General features: G+C 45.8%; 1 protein-coding gene across 1 annotated transcript in view; it reads right to left on the reverse strand.

Annotated features, from left to right (window-relative positions):
* LOC119588875 overlaps positions 1–382 on the reverse strand; it is a 33,291-nt gene extending 32,909 nt beyond the window's left edge. Inside the window, exons 1-2 of the mRNA XM_037937513.1 lie at positions 370–382; positions 45–216 (exon numbers count right to left, since the gene is read on the reverse strand). Of these exons, the coding sequence (XP_037793441.1) occupies positions 45–216; positions 370–382 (185 nt within the window). The remainder of the gene's footprint in view (positions 1–44; positions 217–369) is intronic.
* Positions 383–660: the final 278 nt, after the last annotated feature.

Below are 660 nucleotides of genomic sequence, written 5' to 3' on the forward strand. Positions count from 1 at the left end.
CGACACAAAATATATGTTAAAAACGACCCAATAAAATCCCTTACTTGCACATCGTATTGAGTTCTTGCTCCGTGGAGGCGAATGCCAGATTATGGTCCTTATTGATAGTCTGCAGAAGGTCCATGCACTCCTGCAGGTACTTGGCGTCACAGTTCTTGGCTTTGTGGACGCCGCCCTTCGTTCCACTCGGACTGCCCGCCCACGCCCATGGAGCTCCTGCCGAGGGAGGAAGAGGGAGGAGTGAATAACGGATGAATTGGGAGAAGGAAGGGATGGAAAGAGGATTCGGATGAAAGCGAATGCACGCAAATACACACAAGGAAGGAAGTAAACATGATGTTGGGTCGTAAAAAAATCAAATACAATTACCTATATCGATCATTATAGAAGAATTATTACAACGATACATATAAATCATAAAAATAACAACAATAAGAACTCAAGATCACCGCATGCAAGCCTCCAATCGAAATGAACAAGTCTAGCACAAAATTTGAATCTGAGAACAGGCAAGTCTGCTGCACTGATGAGGATTTCGTTAATTTCACCACGAAACTGGTCCTCGCGTTATTTTCACCACGAAACTGGTCCTCTCTCCAATCTGATCTTCGGGTCCTCGGGCCATGGCCAACCCACCCATAAGCTGGCCATTACCGCCGG

Source organism: Penaeus monodon, chromosome 24, assembly GCF_015228065.2.
Source record: "Penaeus monodon isolate SGIC_2016 chromosome 24, NSTDA_Pmon_1, whole genome shotgun sequence".
Lineage (NCBI taxonomy): Eukaryota > Metazoa > Arthropoda > Malacostraca > Decapoda > Penaeidae > Penaeus > Penaeus monodon.